The sequence below is a fragment of the Elephantulus edwardii genome, unplaced genomic scaffold, assembly GCF_000299155.1.
Source record: "Elephantulus edwardii isolate Elephantulus edwardi_28Jun2011 unplaced genomic scaffold, EleEdw1.0 scaffold00074, whole genome shotgun sequence".
NCBI lineage: Eukaryota > Metazoa > Chordata > Mammalia > Macroscelidea > Macroscelididae > Elephantulus > Elephantulus edwardii.
The window spans coordinates 15845344-15846719 of NW_006399824.1; the positions used below are offsets into that span (position 1 = coordinate 15845344).

General features: G+C 33.2%; 1 protein-coding gene across 1 annotated transcript in view; it reads right to left on the bottom strand.

Annotated features, from left to right (window-relative positions):
• Window positions 1-1376, bottom strand: part of CDK1 (cyclin-dependent kinase 1) — a 26369-nt gene that overhangs the window by 2143 nt on the left and 22850 nt on the right. Inside the window, exon 4 of the mRNA XM_006889060.1 lies at window positions 4-93. Within this exon, the coding sequence (XP_006889122.1) occupies window positions 4-93 (90 nt within the window). The remainder of the gene's footprint in view (window positions 1-3; window positions 94-1376) is intronic.

Consider the following 1376-nt stretch of genomic DNA (forward strand, 5'->3'; position numbering starts at 1 on the left):
AAATATGGTGCCTATGCTCCATATGTCAACTGGAGTGGAATAGCGAGCCGAACCCAGCAATACTTCTGGAGATCTGTACCAGAGAGTCACTACCTATGAAAAAACAAATTAAAAAAGTTAGGATGCATTAAATGAACTGTTAGATTTCATTTACATAATCCTCAGTTAACTATACACAAAACACTAAATTGAAGACAAAATTTTCAGTTGTTGAATGGAAAACCAACTGGCTCTGGAAACTTTCAATCAAATCCCAAGTTGACAAAATGCAAGTAAGTTCTATTCATTAAGGGGGAAAGCAAAAACATATCTAGGCTTATCATATCAGAGTAAAGAACAAGAAGACAGAGTCTTATCTTTAACAAAAAAACCTGATTATACACACTTAAGGTTGATATTATTTAAAGTACAAGTATTGTTTATATACTTAAAATGATAATTAGATACTTATCCTTATTTAAAGTCACAAAAAGTTAGATAAAAGGGAGGAGATAAAAATAGCAAATGAGCAATGTGATAATACTTCAATCTGGAAATGATCTTTGGAAATGTTTCCAATAATTTTATTATTCAACATTCTCTTTCTACTAGAAATAATACATGAAATGTCAAGTCATTAAAAACATTGATGAAACCAATCTAGTCCCTTATAAGCATCAATGAAGGCAGTTCTGCTGCTAACACAAAGGCCGAGCCTTCTTGGTGGTGCAAGGCTCATACCTGCCAGCAGGTCTGCTGCAGAAAAATGGATTATCTCCCTCCCAATTTACAGGTCTGCAAATCCAATAGGTGGTCAGTTATGAGTTTTTAAAAATGTGAATATGCAGTAGAACCTCTTGAGCAACAAAACAGATTTTTTCCCCTTTACACCCAATTTGTTATCATTTCAATTAGGAGAAAGAAACCAAAGTAATAAGAACTGGAAAATTTGAGCATAAAGAGTAATTAAATATCATAGGGAACTGCAGTAAGGAGGTAGCTGCCATAGTAAGCAATAAAAAGAAAACCTCCTCCACTCGGCAACATTATACCAGCACCTCCTTACTTACAAAGCTTTACATTGAACCAGTTGGCAAAGGAAAATATGGAAAGGTTGCAAGTTTCATCTTCACATTACATGTAATAAATAGTGGATCTAAAACGGAAAGACATTAAATTGATAATGGGAGCAAGGAAATCATGAATGTTTCTTTCCAGAATTAGACAACAAATGCAGAAAGAAATTCAATAGTGATATATTTTTAAGAAAAAAAAAAAAAAAAAGTAAATGGAAGAATCTTTCTACCTCATGTGTATAGACTCTAATAGGTATCCCAAAAGCTCTGGCAAGTCCAAAATCAGCCAATTTAATTGTTCCTTTGTCATCAATCAATAGA